The sequence below is a fragment of the Podarcis vaucheri genome, assembly GCF_965113315.1.
Source record: "Podarcis vaucheri genome assembly, chromosome: 10".
NCBI lineage: Eukaryota > Metazoa > Chordata > Lepidosauria > Squamata > Lacertidae > Podarcis > Podarcis vaucheri.
This window is the reverse complement of record NC_138748.1, coordinates 50,470,031-50,489,289: the sequence shown is the minus strand read 5'-3', so window position 1 is coordinate 50,489,289 and position 19,259 is coordinate 50,470,031. Positions and strand designations below refer to the sequence as shown.

The 19,259-nt window shown below is 40.2% G+C and overlaps 2 protein-coding genes across 2 annotated transcripts in view; one reads left to right on the top strand and one right to left on the bottom strand.

Moving 5' to 3' along the window:
- NT5DC3 (5'-nucleotidase domain containing 3) overlaps positions 1 to 5,104 on the bottom strand; it is a 45,647-nt gene extending 40,543 nt beyond the window's left edge. Inside the window, exon 1 of the mRNA XM_082240542.1 lies at positions 5,043 to 5,104. The gene's annotated coding sequence lies outside the window, so the exon portion shown is untranslated. The remainder of the gene's footprint in view (positions 1 to 5,042) is intronic.
- Positions 5,105 to 6,688: 1,584 nt separating this feature from the next.
- Positions 6,689 to 18,910, top strand: HSP90B1 (heat shock protein 90 beta family member 1). Its single transcript, XM_082240491.1, has 18 exons — positions 6,689 to 6,935; positions 8,104 to 8,203; positions 9,302 to 9,443; positions 9,532 to 9,648; positions 10,034 to 10,365; positions 12,295 to 12,406; positions 13,005 to 13,118; positions 13,821 to 13,937; positions 14,218 to 14,355; positions 14,521 to 14,598; positions 14,689 to 14,754; positions 15,353 to 15,622; positions 15,824 to 16,069; positions 16,155 to 16,291; positions 16,954 to 17,032; positions 17,237 to 17,392; positions 18,037 to 18,135; positions 18,632 to 18,910. The coding sequence occupies exons 1-18, from the start codon at positions 6,887 to 6,889 to the stop codon at positions 18,659 to 18,661; spliced, it is 2,382 nt and encodes a 793-aa protein (XP_082096617.1). The 5' UTR covers positions 6,689 to 6,886; the 3' UTR covers positions 18,662 to 18,910.
- Positions 18,911 to 19,259: the final 349 nt, after the last annotated feature.

The following is a 19,259-nucleotide window of genomic DNA, read 5'->3' as shown; positions in this document are numbered from 1 at the left end:
TCATGGGTGTGTTCCTAAAGCAAGTTTTCTTAACAATTGTGTAAGAGTGTTATGCAGTAAAAGCTACATTAGTAACTATTTTTTGCATATTTTTCAAATAATTTTATAGCCATAAAGTAAAGGTAAAGGGACCCCTGACTGTTAGGTCCAGTTGCAGACGACTCTGGGGTTGCAGCGCTCATCTCGTTTTACTGGCCAAGGGAGCCAGTGTACAGCTTCCGGGTCATGTGGCCAGCATGACTAAGCCGCTTTTGGCAAAACCAGAGCAGCGCACGGAAATGCCGTTTACCTTCCCACCAGAGCGGTACCTATTTATTTACTTGCACTGCGTGCTTTTGAACTGCTAGGTTGGCAGGAGCTGGGACCGAACAAAGGAAGCTCACCCCGTCGTGGGGATTCAAACCACTGACCTTCTGATTGGCAAGCCCTAGGCTCTGTGGTTTAACCCACAGCGCCACAGGTACTAAAAAATACTTCGTTTTTTTCCAGGGAAAAACAAACACGTATTCCACTAGGGTGTGCTGTGACCCAGTGAATGTTTTCAAGTTAGTATAGTAAACTACCATAAATATCCTGGAGCTTCTTTGGCAATATCAGCTATATCTTTCCTAAAAACAAACAAAGGTAACTTTAAATCAGCTTCTATATGGGCCCTCAAGTTAAAGAGGAGAAATTGTGACGGGACTGGCCTTACCATGAATTAATTATATAGGGACTTTTTTTCCTTTTGCATTTTCACATAACAAGAAATCTCCCATTGAAACTGCTGTTTGTGGCAGGAGATAGAGAGGGGGAGGGGGTAATACCTACAACTACCCTCTCCTGCTAGCCTGATAAGATAGAGAGAAAGATTGAGCCCTGCAGGCCATGTCCCTGCAAAGGGAGAGAAGAACCGCAAAGAAAAGCTTGTTCCTGACCTGTGCAAGTCTTATTGGTGCATCTGAAAACTTCACTGCTACAATTGTTTTATATGTTTTTAATTTGGGGAATGTGTGTTCTATTGTTGTTTTAATGAGGGAAGGGTCATCTGTCTGGGAGGAGAGGAGCTGAGGAGAGCAGGGGTTCCCAGTCGCAGTGGTTCAAATTAACAGGAATGAACTCTGAAGGGACAGATGAGTAGGACAACTCTAGGTTGCTTACCTGCAATGTATGGGACTGCAACCTTAGCCCAATAATCTGATAATGTCAGGCTGCATACATACTACAGTGGTACCTCGGGTTACATATGCTTCAGGTTACAGACTCCGCTAACCCAAAAATATTGCTTCAGGTTAAGAACTTTGCTTCGGGGTGAGAACAGAAATCGTGCTCCGGCGGCGCAGGAGGCTCCATTAGCTAAAGTGGTGCTTCAGGTTAAGCACAGTTTCAGGTTAAGTATGGACCTCCGCAACTAATTAAGTACTTAACCCGAGGTACCACTGTATATCTTTAAAGCACATTCAAAGCACATTCTTTCCCTCAAAGAATTCTGGGTACTGTAGTTTGAGGGTTGCTGGGAATTGTAACCCTGTGAGGGGTAAACTGCAGTGCTCAGAATTATTTGAGGGAAATAATGTATTTTGAATGTGTTTTAAATGTATAGTGTAAACTGTACAGAGTATTAGTATTGTAATTGAAATAGTGAACTATTCCCACCTGCACATAATACTCATTTGCATAAAGCAAATGGCCCAAATATGTATTTGGGAATCCACTTCTTGTTTTTGTTTACTGTACTGTATCTGAAGAACCCTTACAAGACTTGATTTTAACTTAAAAGTTAGTTTATAAAACATTATGGTATCCAGTGTTTTTTAGCTTCTGTCACTCCAGTAAATAATTAGTAAGCAGAGTAAAAGAGAGAGAACTTCTGCTTACAAATGTTCAATGGAGAAAAACAATAGAAAATATATATAGCAGATAAGAAAAGCCACCTTGAAAATTAATGAGACACACAATGCTGTGTCAGTTTTTCTGGGTGACAAATTGTGTAACTTTCTGAAGTTTCAAGTTACTTCCATGTACTGTATATGAAGCTGGAAGCAGGTATTGTGCCATTTATTCTAAGACTATGACATTAATATTTTGCAATCTGTGAAACACTTGCTGGTACAATTTGTGAACTTCCTTTTTTAATGGGACATCAAATGCTTTTAATAAGTCATATCAGTACTTGGTATATATACCGTTGTACAGGCACTTCATCAAATGGAACATCAAACGGCAAATAATCACGTACATTGGACAAACAAACAGACGAATAAATGCACGTATCGCAGAACACAAGAATGCCGTCAAAAAAGAAGAAAAAACTTCCTCTCTTTTCCAACACATGAAAGAAACAGGACACGAAATTAATTTTGCAGATTCCAAATTGCTCTTTAACATGGAACATCACCACAAGAGAATAATCATGGAAGCCATCGAGATAGAGAAACACCCTCACAACATGAACAAGCGTGACGACACGTCCCGCCTGCCTGACATCTGGAAATTAGCCCTCCCCACAAAAACCGACACCAGAACCAGAGGCACACAGAACGCCGTCACCAATCAACCACACCAGACCCAAACCCAGACCCTCTCCACAGACATATTACAGACTCCATCCAGTAGCCAAACTATAGTGGCACCTCCGGATGCTGCACCCCCCTGCAATCCCTACACAGATCTGGCTGGCACAAGGCACAAAATTACAGCTCGCCCCTATACACGAAGCCAAGCCAGAGCACAACTAAATGCAGCACAGCCATCTTCTCAGAAAAACTCTTCACAAGCTCAAGAGGTCAAGACACGAAAGCTTTAGCAACTAATCTACACTTAATGACCCACCCAGTGGTATTCAGAATATCACTCATGAAATCACTCAAGATATCCCTCAAGTAATTAAGGAACAAAAGAAGAAAAGGCACACTAATCTAGGAACTTCCTCTCTGCCCAGAACGTTGGAGGCTATACACCACACCCCTCAACAGTATTTATAGGAACTCAAACACCAGATTCTGCTCTGTTCCAGTAACAAGAAGCCGAAAGCACCAGCCTGAAGATGACGAGTGAGACCTCGTCGAAACGTCGCCCAGACACCCCGACTCTTACACGGGAAGACACCCGAAGACACCAAAACCTGCATATATATATATATATATATATATATATATATATATATATATATGCATTTACCAGGCCAACACGTTCCATGACAACTAAGTGTTGGTTCACATGTTGCAGTTCAGGGATAGTATTAGAATACTACACACACACAAAATCAATTAATCATTTGCAATGAAACACTTAAGACAATTCCCACTTTTCAGATATCTCTAGTGAAGGCAAATTGTGGGCCTTGAGGTTCAGTAGCCCAGACTTCTAACACGGGAGGCAAATCTGGACAGAAAGGCAGTACAGTGGTACCTTGGGTTATGTACTTAATTTGTTCCAGAGGTCCGTTCTTAACCTGAAACTGTTCTTAACCTGAAGCACCACTTTAGCTAATGGGGTCTCCCACTGCTGCCGCGCCACCGCCGCGTGATTTCTGTTCTTATCCTGAAGCAAAGTTCTTAACCCGAGGTACTATTTCTGGGTTAGCGGAGTCTGTAACCTGAAGCGTATGTAACCTGAGGTACCACTGTACAGTATATATCTAAGTCACACTCAGTATATTGCTCCAGTTCATTTATTTAAATGGGCCTAATCTGAGTTTGATTAACATTGCATATCACACTTTTTAAGTGTCTTGTGGCAATAGTTATGTCCTATTTTATATGTTGCTGTAACAACCTTACTCTGGTAGCTAAAACCCCAAGTGTCAGAATATAGGGTTGTAGCTTTGAGACTGTGGCTTACCAGTGGTGTGAAGAAGCAAGCAGGTGTTTTTGTTGTTGGAGGTTCCTCTGGTGGTTAACTGGAACATGCCTAAATAGTGTTCTGCAGTTGATAAAACACAGTACATAATTTGGTGGTAGAACACATACTTTGCATGCACAAAGTCCCAGGTTCAGTTCCTGGCATGTCTGGGTATGATAATTTTGAGTAGCAAGACTGAAAATTCCAGAAGGAAAGGGAAGATCCCTGCCAAGGATCCTAGTGACCTGCTGACCGTCTTGAATAGACCACAGTGGCCTAGATAGAACTTTTGGCAGCTTCAAATGGTAGGAATGAAAGAAGTTTCTCAAACACTGTGTGCTATCAGTGGTGCTAATGAGCTTGGCTGCGGGTTAGGAGGGCAATATGTGCAGGCTGAAGGTGATTCTCCCAGAATCTATGCAATGGAATAAAACTTTGGTCAAGACTGAGACTCTGGCTCTTAATGGAAATAGGCCTGGATGCCTTCTCAAGCTAGGGGTAGATACTTTTTTTCTGGAGTGTATGAGAAGCAGAAATGCTGACAATGCCTTAGTCACACTAAGACAATGCACTAGTGTGAAAGAGGCAGAATACGTTTTGCTCCATGAGGCACTGGGTGACGACCTTGAGACTCTCTATACCCTGATAAGACTTGGATCATGATAACTCCTAAAACAATGGAAAATTGTTTGTGCAGGTCACTTTCTATTCACCAATACAGAAACAAGTTTTGTTGTGAGCGAGAGTAGAGTGGGGTGGGGTATTAAAATGGAATCGGGAAAAGGTTTCTAGGATGTTGGGGAACAGAGAGAAGTGACAGTTTCTTTTCTGAACTTCATCTTGAATTCATCTATTTTATACTCAAGCAGCTTTTTCTAATGTCTTTTTGTGCTGTAACTCTGGAACACACAAACAGGAAGGAAAACTTTGCTTTTAGATTTAATTATTGCTACCTGTAATAGCAATAATAGCAATAATGGGCTGCGTTCTTCTCTTCTGAGTTTTCCAGAAGACTCTTTTTTTATAGCTCCTGTTATCTTAGATACAAACTTTTTATTTTTAAATGTTTTTATTTCATTTTTACATAGGCTCAGTTTCTGTTTGGATTTTTCCAGGATACCAGATTGATTAAATCAAAACAACATCTAACTATTCCTAAAACAAATATATTTATTTCATTATCTTAAGGAGAACACTTAATGAATATTTTTAATACATACCTGCAAATAGTAAAAACCAGTTTGTAAATTAACAGAGTCAGCAAACCTGTCCATGCCGTTCTTGGCCAGATCAGAAGTCAGCCCAACCAGAAATACTACATACTGAGCATGCTCCAACAAGTAGCTCTAGGGGGGAAAGGCTAATTGCCAGATCTTCTGCTGTTACAAGCAGATACAGTACGCTTCTGCTCAGTGCTACTAAATTCAGGCAATTGCAACAAAACATAAATGTTAATAAATAAAACAAATACTACAAAGCCGCTGCAAACTTCAGATCTCTCCTCCCATGGACACCAAGTCCAACAGTGTAGCGTCTGCAACTTTTCATTGCTTAGAAGTGTGGGGCGCACAACAGTTTTGCACTCTTGTGCACCAAGAAAATACTGATACAGTCAATCTTTGAATGGGGCTGTACTATTTCACAGTGCAGGTAGGGTCTCACAGGATAGGAATTGTTCTCCCTCATACCACACAAATAAAAACAAAATCCCTCCACATGGAAAACTAGATGGTTGGGAGAAAGCTTCTAACCTAGCCTTCTCCTCCTTGTGGAAGTTTTCTATCTGTAGGAGTATTTTTACATGGAATACATTAAGTTCAGCATTGTGTACACTAACTAGCAGTGACTCTCTCCAGGGCTTCAGGCAGAAGGCTATTCCCAGTGCTCCCTGTAGATGCCAGGGAGTGAATCAGAGACCCTCTGCATTCTCCTTTTGGTGAGGTTCCCTACCAGTACTGGTGATAACATTTATGAAACTTAAGGAAATCTTTACAGTGGTTTGTCCTAATGCGTGAATCAAGTTAAAGCTGTTTCAAATTAAAAGTCAGCAGTCCGCCTACTGAGGTGTCCCATGCCTTTAAGAACCTCAAAAAGTCAAGTCTAGTCAATGTATTTTCTTTAAAGGACTACAATTCCCACAGGGCAATGTAATAGGGCGGTCCCAGCATGCAAAGCAGCAATGACGTAAGCATGAATAACACCAATCGTGGGCCTGCACCTACACAGCGACCCTATGGACCATTGCATGATGGGACCATCCTTGCACACTTTATTTTAGACCTTTTTTTACAACAACTTTTTACTTTTTTACAACTAGCTCTAGAATACAGTTCTGAGAGGAAAACTGATGCTGAAGAACAGCCGTCCTGTTAATCATTCCCGATTATCTACTTTAATCACATCTGTTTGACGTGAGGCGTAGGAAAGCGGACGTGAAAGTTGTCATAGTAACGTGTAGTTTTGTCCAACCTGCCCCGGAAGTACATGGTCGGGTCCCTAAAACGTGCACCTGTACATTTTTTAAAAGAAAAAAAGATACGTCAAATCTCATGCTTAGTTGTCAGAGATACAGCCAGAGACAGAAAGCCGGCAAATAAACTTTAAAAAAAGTAATTTGAAAAACCAGACAGTAACTAAGGCCTGCTGCTCCCGCCCTTGACACCCATTGGCTCATCAGCATAGCAACAGCCAATCGCACCCAGCCACGCTCCGGCGCCGGGAACCCTCACCTGGAAGGCTCCGATTGGCAGGGGGCGAACTCCGCCCCTCCCCTCCAACTTTCCTACTGGCTGCGTCTTTGGCGTGGTGCGCTGCCATTGGCCAGGGCGAGGGACCTCTTCCCCCCCACCCCGCGGCGTTTGCTGGTGATAAGCCTGAGAGGAGGGAGGCGGGTTGACGTTGATTAGTCGCTTTGGCCGTCCAAGGGGCGCGAGTGGAAGGAATCCTCTCAGCGAGGGGGAGGGCTTTTAATTCCTTTCCCTCGACGGTTCCCGGTCCCTTTCCTTGTGGGAGCGCGTGGGAAGCAGGTGTGCCGCCGTAGCCGCGCCAGGGTAGCACCGCTGCGATGAAGCCGCTTTGGGGTCTCGGCCTCCTCTGCGTTCTCCTCCTGACCGGTGAGCGACGGTGGGGGATGGAGGCGTTTCTGGAAGGTTCGGCGGGTGGGCGAGCGGGACCGTTGAGGGCGCGACCTCCCCTCAGCCGCCCTGTCCTTGGGCTTACTCTATTTACCTCAGGACATAAGTTTGTTTTGTGTGGTTTTTTTGGGGGGGGGGACGTCCTCGTTTCATACTCCCCCCCCCCCGTGAGGAGGAAGGTACTTAAATTGTGGGCGGCGGTTGAGAGAGAGAGTTCGTGTGTGTAACGGTCCTCCCTCAGGGAGGCTTAACTTTCTGAGGATGTCCTGCTGAATCTTAAGGCCCAAGGCCCGGCAGCCAGTCCCGAGTGGCGCTTTAACTTCTGAGGAAACGGGTGTGCGAAAAGTGTGTGGCATGTACTTCGCTGTTGGAAGATCCGTTGTCACAGAGCTTGTTAATTCAGTCTCTGTATATCAAAAAGGGATTGGGGGGGGGGAGGGTTGAAAGAATTTTTAATGACGATTAGGGGGGAGGCGAAGTCCCCCCCCCATTAAGTATTCATTACGAACACTTCGATATCTGCCCTAGCAGGAGACCTTTGTGGTGGGTTGTCATTCATCATTGTGGGTGAAGAATGAAGTAAAAGTGGTCCGCAGGAGGACTGTAATTCTAACTTAGTTTCCTAATAGACAGCGTTGGACTGGGGCATTGGATGGGGATAGCAGCCATGTTTGTCGCTTCCCAGCACGTTTGTCCTACTATGCTAACTAAGCAAGAAGGGCTGAGCAGAGAGATGACTTCACTGTTCTCTCTTGGGACCATCATTTGCTGCCTGCTTGCGCAGCAGCTTCTCTTTACCACTGAAATTTGACAGAACTTTCTAGCTGGTCCGTGGTGATGCCCCTTTGAGTTGGCTCTATTGGCCAATCACACTTAATGCTGGGAGGTGGCTTGAGATTGCTTCATCAGATTTGCTTTTTCATTCAAAATTGTTTTCACTTCCTATATACCCTGCTATGCATTTATTTGAGAGAGATTCCACATATATGGAGCGGTGCAAGCCTGTATCATACAAGGAATGCAGGGCTTGGTGGGCCCCACTTCCTACTTGAACCTAAGATGTTTCCCTATTTCTGGTGTACAGATCAGCAAGTTTCCTTTGAGCGACTGATTTGATACTAATGTGTTCAAATTATTCATTTTGCAGCCTCAGTCCAAGCTGATGAGGTAGATGTGGATGGCACAGTGGAAGATGACCTTGGTAAAAGCAGGGAAGGATCTCGAACCGATGATGAAGTTGTTCAGAGGTTGGTTTTAAAATTCATTCTTTCAACACTTTCCCCTCAGATTGCTTTAAATGAAACAAACCTTCAAATAGAGGTAGTTGGGATTGCGGTGCAAATTTAATACCTTGTTTAAAAATGATTGACTTCATGAGGTTGCACACTGACATACTTGTGGAATGTTTGCCAGCTTCTTAACGGGCAAATTGGAAAAATGCTACCTTATCAAACACAGTAACTTGCACAAAGTGTTCTAGGTCATAATCTAATTGTGAGTACTGGTGCTTTGTTAAATAAACTATTGTTAAAATGAAGTCTTAATCCAGTAGGCATATTTACTTTTCCAAAAGAGGACTAGTGTGCCTAAGACATTGAATGCTTATTTAACACTGGCTCGCTTGCAGTGAAAACTGCAATTGCATAAAACAAGAAGCAACGGTTTCCATTGTGTAGGTATTTTGGGACTTTGCAACCTAGAGATGTCATGAACATGCAAAATCAGAAAACTACCTTGGGAAATAGACAGCAACGAAAATAGAAACTGATAATACATGAGTGGTGGGGGGGGGGATAAACCTGTCAAGTGCTGTTTCTGTAGCATTTGGCATGTGTATGGCCACAGGAAGCATCATCATTTATAAGCTGCTTGGCTTTGTTGTGAGAAGAAGAGGAGTTTGGATTTGATATCCCACTTTATCACTACTACCCAAAGGAGTCTCAAAGTGGCTAACATTCTCCTTTTCCTTCCTCCACCACAACAAACACTCTGTGAGGTGAGTGAGCCTGAGAGACTTCAAAGAAGTATGACTAGCCCAAGGTCACCCAGCAGCTGCATATAGAGGAGCAGAGACGCGAACCCGGTTCACCAGATTACGAGTCTACTGCTCTTAACCACTACACCACACTGGATCAATTGAGACCAATTGATCATGTCAGGAAACTTGGAGACATTTAATTATGTCCGTCTGCTTACACAGATTGACTGGGCCATCTGGTTTGCCTGTGTATTGGGAGGCATTCTAATTGCATCAAGGAACATACATTTATGTTTGCAGAAAAATCAGTTTACTGCTACTTGGAGAAAAAAAGTCTTAATGGATAACCTGGTATTTCTATCTACAGGGAAGAGGAATCTATTCAGTTAGATGGTTTAAATGCATCCCAAATAAAGCAAATTAGAGAGAAGTCAGAAAAGTTTGCATTCCAGGCTGAAGTAAACAGAATGATGAAGCTTATTATCAACTCTCTTTACAAAAATAAAGAGGTAAGCTATGTATATAATATGAGACAGGGTTTATATAATTTTTTGTATGTACATGTACCTGACTGTTTTTTTTTTAATTTCACTCCAGATCTTCTTGAGAGAATTGATTTCAAATGCATCTGATGCTCTAGACAAAATACGACTGCTTTCACTAACTGATGAAAAAGCTCTTCTTGGTAATGAAGAACTCACAATAAAAATCAAGGTAAGATGCCACTTTGATTCCTTCAGCAGTTTTGGAGGGTGTGTGTTACTATTAAAAATAATTTTAAGGTACTTTTTGGGAAGATAGTTTAAAACGGGTGGGAAACTTGCAGTCCTCCAGATACTGTTGGATTCCCACTCCCACCAGCATGACCTGTGGTCAAGGATGGTGGGAGCTGTAGTCCAGCAACACCTGGTGGGGTATGAATCCATAAATTAGGAAGTGATATCATTCTGTTTTCTTACTGCATATAAAGGAAAAGACTGGCTGTAGGAAATATAATGTCCTGCAATGTAATCAGTTATAAAGTCATGTACATTGATGACCATTCAAACAGTGATATGTTAAACTGATAAATCACTGACTGGGTTTGTTTGTTTTACAGTGTGATAAAGAGAAGAATATGCTTCATGTTACGGACACTGGCATTGGCATGACTAAAGAAGAACTAATAAAAAACCTGGGTACCATTGCCAAGTCTGGTACAAGTGAATTTCTAAGTAAGATAACTGAGATGCAGGAAGAGAACCAGTCAACTTCTGAGTTGATTGGTCAGTTTGGTGTTGGCTTCTACTCAGCTTTCCTTGTGGCAGACACGGTTATTGTCACATCAAAGCACAACAACGACACTCAACACATCTGGGAATCTGACTCAAATGAATTCTCTGTAATTGATGATCCTCGAGGAAACAGCTTGGGACGAGGCACTACTATAACGTAAGTGTTGCAAGTACTTTCACTCATGGGTGGAAGAAAGTATAGATGTTTGACTTCCGTTGCACCAGATTCTAAAAAATAAGGCTGAAGGCACAATTCTCCCTATCCAGGCATTCTCGGCTTCAGGCTGCCTAGGATTAGGATTGATGTCCCTTCACTGGGATGATCTCTAGTGGGATTGGTTTCTATAGGTCATTGGTGTTGTAACTGTTATGTGTTGGGAAAAGCAAGAACTTCAGATGTCTACTTTTTGATTTTTTTGCTAACAAGTTGCAGAACTCTGTACTGTACTCTGTAGTGTTTCCCAAGTATAATATGCTGTAGCATCTGCAGCATAAACTCCTAATTATACTGTGCTGCTAGAGAACAGAAAAGCATCTAGTTATTGGTCTATTGAAATAATGTGCAGTGCTTAAATTTATTTTGGAATGTAAATTTATTTGAAGAATAGCTTGGTTAATATTAATTTGATGGATTAATGCTGATAGCCAGCATGTAAAAATCTTATGATCTGTTATTTATTACTTTAGGTATTTCTTTGTACAGTGAAAATAATGCAAACTTTAGTTGTAAAATAATGGTTTAGTTACTGGATTTTGCATCCTTTAGTATATATTTAAAGTTGCAGTGCAAAATTTGATTTTAATCAATTATGTGTTCATCCTATGTGACAGTGGGTAACAGTTGGCTTTGGGGCTAGATGCCTAGCATCTGTAATCAATGTTGCATATAAAGCTAAAACTTTTGGGGTAAGGTACAGACATAATCTTTTTTCTAACTGTATCATTAAAATCATTGAGATGAAGTCATTAGAATTGCCTAGAAAGTAACTTTGTAGCTGATCATATTTTATCAGATGTAGTCATATTAAAACTGAGTCTGTATACAAAGCTGCAAGTTTTTCTGCTTAGAATTCTTGTTGGTTGCATGGTACCAAAAATAGGTCCATCTAAAACTTAATTTTAACTGTGGCTTCAGCCTTGGTTAGCATCTCTAAACGGTAAAAGTAGTCCAAACTTAATTTAATAATGGCCCATGTGGATTGGAGAGATTGAGATAAATGACAAAAACATCTTTTTGCACAAGTTCCTGCAAGGGCTGTGTAAGATCTAATCTGTTCCTTATGCAGCTTGGTGTATTTCTTGAATCTCCCAACAAAAAAGCCACAGTTGCAACTTGTGATAGAAGAGAGAAAAAGGGCCTTATTGTGATGAAAATATTGGTGCCAAAACCTGCTTGGTGATCTAAGGACATTCTATCCTCCCTCAAGAGGTGGCCAACTTTTTGCCTCTTTCACAGGGAAAGGAAGAATTTCTAATTTTTTATTGAGAGCAAAGATTTGCCATTTATCTTCAAAGTTCACAGCTGTCTCACAACTGTAACATTTAATGTACACACATATAACTGCCATGTCCTGAAATTTCCCTTCGCTCTCTTCCCTGCCCATGGCAAATGGCTGAAAATCAGATTCTGCCAACTTATCAGAACAGCCTTACGAAAGATAAGTGATCAGATTTTAAAGTTGCTGAACTTCTCTAGCAATGGAACTCCTAGAAGCCTGTTACTCCTAGAACATGCTCATTAGGAAAAGCAAATGTAATTGTTATATCTAGTGCAAATTAGCATTCGAGAGATTGCTAATACTCAAATCAGGCAAAATTGTTTTTGAAAAGAGAAATGTATAGGAATTGAACTACCAAGGCTGTATTTATTTGGAGTATCCAGACAGAGCTGCCAACATGCTGGTAGCACGTACCAGTTGTATCATACATAGTAAAAGAGCTGGTCTGGTAATATTTTTATTGGTGTTCCAGTTCAGATAACTTGGTTTAGAAGCTTGTAGGTAAAATAGTTCAGTTTTTAAATGAAAAGCTAATCGATGTTGCTTTGAACTAAATGTAACAATGCATTTTCCCTTCTATTTCTCAGTCTTGTTTTGAAGGAAGAAGCTTCAGACTATCTTGAGCTGGATACAGTTAAAAACTTGGTCAGGAAATATTCACAGTTCATAAACTTCCCTATATATGTGTGGAGTAGCAAGGTAAACTTTTTAAAATATTGCTGACTTGTGTAAAATACTAAGAACATAAGTTATGTAAAAGTTTAAAGATTGTGGAGACAAAGCTTTAAGTGTTGCTATTATCTATGATAAACCAGTTTAACTTGAACAATAGATCCCAACTGAGCAAATGAGACTACCAAGCAAGATAGTTTCTCTGTCTACATTGTAATTGAGGTTGAAATGTGCTCCCAGTAGCCATAGGGCTTATTATTGGATCAGTTCACACCGTAGTATCTGCAAGGCACTTTTTAACCATAAGCTGTTAAGGATGCCTCTGATTTCCTGAAGACTCAAAAAGCTGAAGCACCATTAACTTTCAATATTGTGGCTGCTAGACAATTGGAAACTTAAGACTTAGTCATAATACACTTAAGAATTACATGTTGTAGTGAATAGTATGGTTCAGCATGTGGTTCTTCTGTTGGATATGTGTAGGATACTTAACAGCCATACTTGCTAAAGTTCAATTCTCACTTTTCAGTGCTCATGATGGCCTTTACACCCTTAGCAAATATTCCCCTATTTAATTAAACATTTCTCTCCAAATATATGAATGCAATATTAACTATTTCTGCAGACTGAAACTGTAGAAGAACCTCTTGAGGAAGAAGAAATGAAGGAGAAAGAGGAGACAGATGAAGAAGCTGCAGTGGAGGAAGAAGAGGAAGACAAAAAGCCAAAAACTAAGATGGTAATAGTTCTTCACGTTATACATGCCTTTAATGTTAAAACAGCTGCCAGCTTGAATTGGCTGAGTTAGTAAGGTTATCCAAACAAGATGTACATAGGTTTAGGGTTGCATATCTCCAGATGAAAAATCTATTTCAGAACATTTGAAATAAAATCAGATACCTATTGGTTTTTAACGCTCAAAGTGCTTCCCCTTTAACCAAAATGTCACTAGCCTCCCACTAGAGGGATGTACACAAAGGTTTGAAGAAGCACCTTTTTATTTTTTGGAAGAACAAGAGTTGCATGGGTGGTGACCCCAAAACAGTCACATGAAGCCTGGGCATCCTCGGTGTTTAGAGAATGTTGGGGATAGAGTAAAATCCTCAACAGTAGCATTCTACTCTGCAGCATTTTGTTTCGGATCCCGCATATTTTTCTGATTATTTGGCCCAATAGTACAAATAGCATAGACAGAGGCAAGTACATCTATAGATAGAGTGATACTGATTGTTGTCAACAGTCTCAACACTTTGTCCTGTTTTTTTCTTTGTCATTTCCAAATTCATAAATTACTGACATGACAGGAAAAGCAACTATTATGTTTGTGTGCTGCATTTTTAGTTAAGTACCATGCCAGCTAGAGTGTAGACAGCTGCCACCATTTAACTTACATGACATGTAAAAACTTGAGTTCTGCAAATAATGCTAAAATACTTTACAGGTTGAAAAAACTGTATGGGATTGGGAGCTTATGAATGACATCAAGCCCATTTGGCAGAGACCATCTAAAGAAGTTGAAGAAGATGAATACAAGGCTTTCTACAAATCATTTTCTAAGGTGTGCTTGCTTTAGCATATTGGGATAAAAAAACTGAACTGCAGTGTTAAATGTCAAAACTTGCTTTGATGGGATTGGGGGCATGAGTAAACGTGATTGGATGAAATTGGTAAGCTGATTTTCAAGGCACGTGTCTAGAGCTTAGTAAGATAACCATGAAAGTACTTACAATAGTTGCCATGCTGTGGTCTCAACTTGCTGCCTGTATGAAGTACACTTAAAAAAAACTAGATCCTGACTTGAATCAAGAAAGCACCAACTCTGTGTAACTTTCTTGCAGGAGACTGATGAACCCATGGCTTACATTCACTTTACTGCTGAGGGAGAGGTGACATTCAAGTCCATTTTGTTTGTTCCGACGACTGCTCCACGTGGCTTATTTGATGAATATGGATCCAAAAAGAGTGATTTTATAAAGGTAAAAGTGTTGTAAATTTCTTCCTAGAATCATAAAATTGTAGAGTTGGAATGCAGGAATCTCAAGATGCAGTCCCCTACCCAATTTGAAACTATATTGGACCCTGCTTAGCTTCCTAAAAAGACAGTTGCAGAAACGATCATTAATAACTTTGTTGTCTTACAGCTGTATGTCCGGAGAGTTTTCATCACAGATGACTTCCATGACATGATGCCCAAGTACCTTAACTTCGTCAAGGGTGTTGTAAGTATTTTCAAGAATAACGTCCAGTGATAACTTTCAACTCCAATTTTACTGCTAAGCCTCTCTATAAAATGTTCTTTTTAAATGCAGGTAGATTCAGATGATCTTCCTCTAAATGTATCTCGTGAGACTCTCCAGCAACACAAACTGCTAAAGGTACGTCATTTACAGCAAGAACCTTCAGGGGATGTCTTTATGTAGCTTAAGAGCATGAGTTGTAGAACTTAAAAATATCTAAACCATGGGTAGGCAAAATAAGGCCCAGGGGCTGGATCCAGCCCAATTGCCTTCTAAATCTGGCCCATGGACGGTCTGGGAATCAGCATGTTTTTACATGAGTAGAATGTGTCATTTTATTTAAAATGCATCTCTGGGTTATTTGTGGGGCATAGGAATTCGTTCAATCCCCCCCCCCAAAAAATATAGTCCGGCCCCCCACAAGGTCTGAGGGACAGTGGACCGGCCCCCTGCTGAAAAAGTTTTTTTGACCCCTGATATAAACAATTGGTTTGACTCTGAAGATCTCCATTTTGTCTAGAGGCAGAGCTGGAGTTTTCTCCTTTATTCAAGGGTTAAGCCATAATCAACAGGCAGATGGGTCTGTATTAGCAAAAAACAGGAGGGTTGGTTTTAATAGGAATATTTAATAAGAATGCATCATAATGCATCTTGACCTAACAACTTGCAGAGTTTCAAAACTCCTGATGTTCTTGAAAGCTGTCATATGGAAGTGTCCTTTTTCAATCATTTTTAGGTTATCAGGAAGAAACTTGTCCGCAAAACACTTGATATGATTAAAAAGATTGCTGACGAAAAATACAATGAAACATTCTGGAAAGAATTTGGAACAAACATCAAACTTGGAGTTATTGAGGATCATTCAAATCGCACTCGTCTAGCAAAATTGCTTCGCTTCCAAACTTCTCACCATGAGTCCGAATTGACAAGTCTAGACCAATATGTAGAAAGAATGAAGGAGAAACAGGATAAAATATATTTCATGGCTGGATCAAGCAGAAAGGAGGTCAGTCATTTTTCATCATTGAATCCTACTGTGATTGTAACTTCCATTGCAGAAAGATGTTGCTTTATCTCTAGAAAAGTAAGACTAATGCCTTATTCAGGCTGGATAAATGTATGCTAGTAGTGAAAGAATACCTCATTCAGCATTTGGATCTTGCAGTACTGTGTGCTTATACTAGTATTTTGTACACCTGCTTCGTAGGCTGAATCTTCACCATTTGTAGAACGACTTTTGAAAAAAGGCTATGAAGTAATTTATCTGACTGAGCCAGTAGATGAATATTGCATTCAGGCTCTCCCAGAGTTTGATAACAAAAGGTTCCAGAACGTAGCTAAAGAAGGAGTAAAGTTTGAGGAGAGTGAAAAATCGAAGGAAGCCCGTGAAGCTTTAGAAAAAGAATATGAACCCCTTCTAAACTGGATGAAAGATAAAGCTCTGAAGGATAAGGTATGTACATACTAAGGAAACTCATACTCTTCTACTGATGCATTTCTGTGCTACGTTTGAACTCACAACAATATTTCTTTTTCAGATTGAAAAAGCAGTGTTGTCTCAGCGATTAACTCAGTCTCCGTGTGCTCTTGTGGCTAGTCAGTATGGATGGTCTGGCAATATGGAAAGAATTATGAAGGCTCAGGCTTACCAGACAGGCAAAGACATTTCTACAAAGTAAGTATTTAGAATTTTTCCCGTGCTTTCTAGTTAAAGAATTTATAAGTCAAACATAACATCTGCCAGTATAAAGCACTCGCATCCAGAACTTAGAGGCTATATTACCTGGCTGATCATAAAGCTGTCTTGCTGTTACCCCAGCTTCAAGGTCTGATAGGCCTTGTAATGGTAGAACTCAAGTCACTTACTTGCTAGCTAAGAGGGAGATTTTAGCAGTGCAACTGGAAACTATCCCATAAGCAATGTAAATGCAAATAGTTCAGTAAATGCAAATAGTTCAGCATTTCAAAAATGCCTTTTGGAACATTTCATATTAAACATTTTGCAGTTTGATATAGAGGTTCTGAAGTGAATTTTCTATGCAAGTTTGGTATGCATGCCACAACGTTGTGGCAGGTTCTTACACTTAGGCTGCAATCCTAGGCACAGTCTTCTGAGTGAAACCATTGAAGGTGGGACTTGCTTCTGAATAAATATACAGACAATTGCACTGCACAACACTTAGTCTTCCTCCAAATTGCAATGTTGTCTTTGCCTAAGATTAAATTAACAACTCAAGGCCGCCTCTTTAAGTATCTTTACTGGTTAGGAAGTTTCTTTTTGAAAGTCTCATACAAAAGTACTATATTTAGTTAACCTTAAATATCCTTTCTTTATAGTTACTATGCAAGCCAAAAGAAGACATTTGAAATAAACCCTAGACATCCCCTCATAAAAGACATGCTCAGACGTATTCAGGTAAGAAAGTTCCAGGACCCTTGGCATCTGTATTGTCGGGTCCTGCTGGAGCTACTTCAATTCTACCTTTTGAAGCTGTATTAAAGTAACTTGTTACTTCTTCCTGTAACAAAATACCAAATGCTGGGTAACTCATGCTGCAGCCTATTTGGCTACATGTATGACAGCTCATTTTGTTGTGCTAATTTTTTGCTTCTTTCTCAGGAAAATGAAGAAGATCAAACAGTTGCTGATCTTGCTGTGGTTTTATTTGAGACTGCTACCCTAAGATCAGGGTATCTGCTCCCCGATACAAAGGAATATGGAGAAAGGGTAGAAAGAATGCTTCGCCTGAGCCTGAACATTGACCCAGAAGAAAAGGTTGGTTAAAACATCAAGGCAATTGGCATAAGCTTTCAGTTCAGTTTAATTGGCTCTTCATTCAAGAAGCACAGTGGTATTCAGTACAGAACTGAAACATACTAATCTAGTCAAATGCTAACAGAACTGTAACCAGGTATTACTTAAAAACAAGGCTGAAAAATGTCCTATTAGCTAGCTATTAGGCCACTTACATAATTATAGAAATGTAAGAATTAGGAAAACAGTTGTCTGAGCAGAAAAGGAACATAATTGAAATTAAGACTCATCTGTTGTACATCACATGAGGTGCCTCTGTGCTATGGTTCCTTCATCTTATACCTACTTTGGTGTAAATTTAACTAGAGAGAATACACTTTTGGGGGGAGGGAATGCTAGGAACCGAATTGGAGCTTGTGCCAATGAGCCAGAGGTTCCCTATGCCAAATATCCAGTTTAACACAAACTTAAATTTTATACTACTTCCCCAAAATGAAATCTCATGCACAGTAATGTACCATGACTGCAAATGGAAGTCTTGGGTGCTAATCCTGCATTGTCCACAGTGCCTCAACAAAAAAAAAATCACACTTCGTATTGATTGAAAGTATTTTGGAGGATGGTTGGTTGGTTTTTTGTTCACTAAATTAAATGATTTCTGAAAGGTGGAAGAAGAGCCAGAAGAACCAGAAGATGCTACTGAAGAGGTAGAACCGGAAGAGGAAATAGAAGCTGATGAAGATGCTGAAGACAGTGAATCAAAGGTTAGTGCTATTGTGTGCGATGGTGCAAAACTTTACATAATTGAAAATGGAATTCTAATACGTGTTTTTCAAAAGGACATCATATTCCCTTTATCCAAATAATACAATCTTGTGTTTCTGGTTGATTAGAGCAGACCTAACATAGAGGCAAACTGTTTGGACTCATTTAAAGTTGCTAATAATTGGAGTACTGTTTTTGCTCTGGCACAGTGTGGTGTCCTAGATGTTATTGAATTCTACTTCCTATCAGTTCCAGCCAGTATGGCCAGTGGTCAGGAACGATGGAAGTTGGGAATCAATCGGTATCTGGAGTGCACCACATTGGCTATTCCTGCTCTAAAGTTGAGTAATGTAAACCTTGCAAATAGGAATAAAAAATGGTATACTGCGTAATAGCAGGCATAGAAATAATGTTGAAACACTTGTCTATTCTTTTATAGGCAAGTGTTTGTGCCTTGAAACATTTGACTTAGTCTTTTCTATGTCTCTCTTCCAGGAGCCCACAGATGTAAAGGATGAATTGTAAAATGCACTCTCACAAATAGTATCCTGTGTCTGGGATGAAGCAGGAATGTGAACTAAATTTGTTTTGGTTTGGTTTGTTTTTTTCAATGTAAAATGTTGGGGGGAGGCTTAGGGTTATGGGCAGGAGAGAATTTTTTAAGTTGCATTTTTTAAACATTCCTCACAATGTAAATTTGTACTATTTAACTGACTACTTGGTGTAAAATCTTGTCATGTGTACAAAATTAAAATGTTCACACCATTTGCTGTATGGGGCAGCGGAGGTGCTTATTTACTTACCTTGAAATTAAGCAAAGTTAGTCTGTTAGTACAACAACCTTGTTGAAAGAGAAACAATGGAAGAAAAGTGGGAAAGGAAAACCTGTTAACTATTTTACAGGAGATGCTTAATAATCAGAACTGATAAAGGTATGGAGCACCATCTGTGTTTTAGAAAGTGTACACTGTTCAGAAGCCAGAACATAATTACTTAAAAATATAGGGGATTGGAAATAGGAATCGATACTATTTTGTAAATTCTGCTATTGCAACAGAAGTCATTCACAGCTATAATAGGCAGGTTCTAAATTACTTGTACTTCCTCAAGTAGAATGCCCAAT

Coding starts and splice junctions, on each gene's coding strand:
- HSP90B1 (XM_082240491.1), top strand. CDS start 6,887: ATGAAGCCGCTTTGGGGTCTCGGCCTCCTCTGCGTTCTCCTCCTGACC. Junction 13,119..13,820: donor AAAAGCCAAAAACTAAGATG/GTAATAGTTCTT, acceptor AATACTTTACAG/GTTGAAAAAACTGTATGGGA. Junction 15,623..15,823: donor CTGGATCAAGCAGAAAGGAG/GTCAGTCATTTT, acceptor CCTGCTTCGTAG/GCTGAATCTTCACCATTTGT.